This window comes from Fomitiporia mediterranea (genome assembly GCF_000271605.1).
Source record: "Fomitiporia mediterranea MF3/22 unplaced genomic scaffold FOMMEscaffold_10, whole genome shotgun sequence".
NCBI classification, from domain to species: Eukaryota; Fungi; Basidiomycota; class Agaricomycetes; order Hymenochaetales; family Hymenochaetaceae; genus Fomitiporia; species Fomitiporia mediterranea.
The window spans coordinates 2440640-2442248 of NW_006760395.1; the positions used below are offsets into that span (position 1 = coordinate 2440640).

The following is a 1609-nucleotide window of genomic DNA, read 5'->3' on the forward strand; positions in this document are numbered from 1 at the left end:
GCGACGCGTTGTGCGGGAGCTGCAGTGCTAGTGTGACGCATTGACTGAGTGGCGCTGCTGTGCTGCTGTGCGCTCGCTATAATATTTCGACGGAGGCTAACGCCTATTAGTTTTTATAGTCTCCTTCGCTGTCGGCTGTCCGCTGTCGGTAACCACGTCTGTGTGCTGTGCTGCGCTGTCTGTCTGTTGCATGTCTTGGCTGGCGCGTCGAAATTGCCCATGGCGTGCAGCGGAAGAACGGGCTATTCAAGAAGGCATATGAGCTGGGAATGTTGTGTTCTGTGGACGTAGCAGTGATCATCTTCGGTGCGTTCAAGGCCGTTCTGTCGCGCATCTTGCGTCCCTGTTCTCACACACCTGCCTGCTCTATTTTTGGAACACTATCTTCCTGCTCGATGTCAACGGCGGCATGTCGATTCCCTTCTTCGTCTGACGCGCCCTGACCGCCCCGGGGGCAACTCCCGATGCCGATGGCCGATGACGCCAATGATGACGACGCCGCTGCAGAGGAACGGGCCGGCCACCATGTGAAGCTGCACGAGTACTGCTCGACCGACGTCGACAACATAGTCCAACGATACATCCATGTGCGTACATGTCTTTTGTGTTTCCTTTCTTTGCCATGCGCCCCGCCCGCTGGTCACCGCAGCTGGCCCCTTTCTCCTAGTCTTCACGCCAGTCATTGACTCATTATTTTATCCCTATTTCTTTTTACATTTTATTTTGTTTACTTTGTGTGACTGCTTGCTGACACTTGCCCGCTCTTCTCGCGCTCTCCCTTGTGGACATTACTGTGGCCCCCCAAACGAACTGTGTAATGTGTGATGTGATGCAATGCCGCCCATGGACGCGTCGACCCCCGTATGTCCGATGATCGCCCCCAATGCACCACTCTCTCATATCGCCCCCCGCGCTAAATTGCGGTCACTGCGGTCTATCTATCCATCCTCTCTCGCTACCGTTCTTCTGCTCCTGCCCTCCGCACCCGGCCGTACAGCCGCACATCTCGCCTGCATTGTGTTTCACTACACGGCCTTCGCGGGCTTCCTTGGTCCCTCACGACGCCTGCACGCGTCCGCTTGCACTTCCCGTTACTATCACCTCCACAGTCTGTCTGATCGGCACGCTCCCTGTCCCCCTATCCATACATCACGCGTCCGGTTCGGTCGACCTGTATTGTCATAATGTTCTGGCATGGCTTTTTCTCACTAGTTTGACGGGGAACAAGAATCTAAGCATCCAGCTGACTTTAGCAAGCAACCAGACGATGGTGCTCATGATGACGACGACGACAATGATGAAGGGCCGAGGCCCTCAGGTTCTGGAGGCACTTCTTCAGCCAGACAGCCTAGTGGATCTTCTGGAGGAACTATGGGAGGCAATGTGGGTATGAGTGGAAGAAATAAGAGTGGTACAGGATTTAATAGTAGTTCTAGTAAATACTTTCGCCTGTAATTATTTACTCAAGTATAATATATTTGTTTTCTAATTCAATAATGATAAAAAGAATAGATTATTGTATGAAGCATTTATTGTTTGAGCAACTCTGGTAAGAGCTTGTATTCTCACTCAAGTCTTGTATACTCATGCAAGTCTTGTATACTCTGAC

At 51.8% G+C, this 1609-nt stretch overlaps 1 protein-coding gene across 1 annotated transcript in view; it reads left to right on the forward strand.

Moving 5' to 3' along the window:
* Window positions 1-843: 843 nt before the first annotated feature.
* The window catches only part of FOMMEDRAFT_159911 (uncharacterized protein), a gene marked incomplete at both ends in the record, with an annotated part of 1088 nt that continues 322 nt past the window's right edge, over window positions 844-1609 (forward strand). The window contains 2 exons of the mRNA XM_007269635.1: window positions 844-1155; window positions 1213-1383. Of these exons, the coding sequence (XP_007269697.1) occupies window positions 844-1155; window positions 1213-1383 (483 nt within the window). The remainder of the gene's footprint in view (window positions 1156-1212; window positions 1384-1609) is intronic.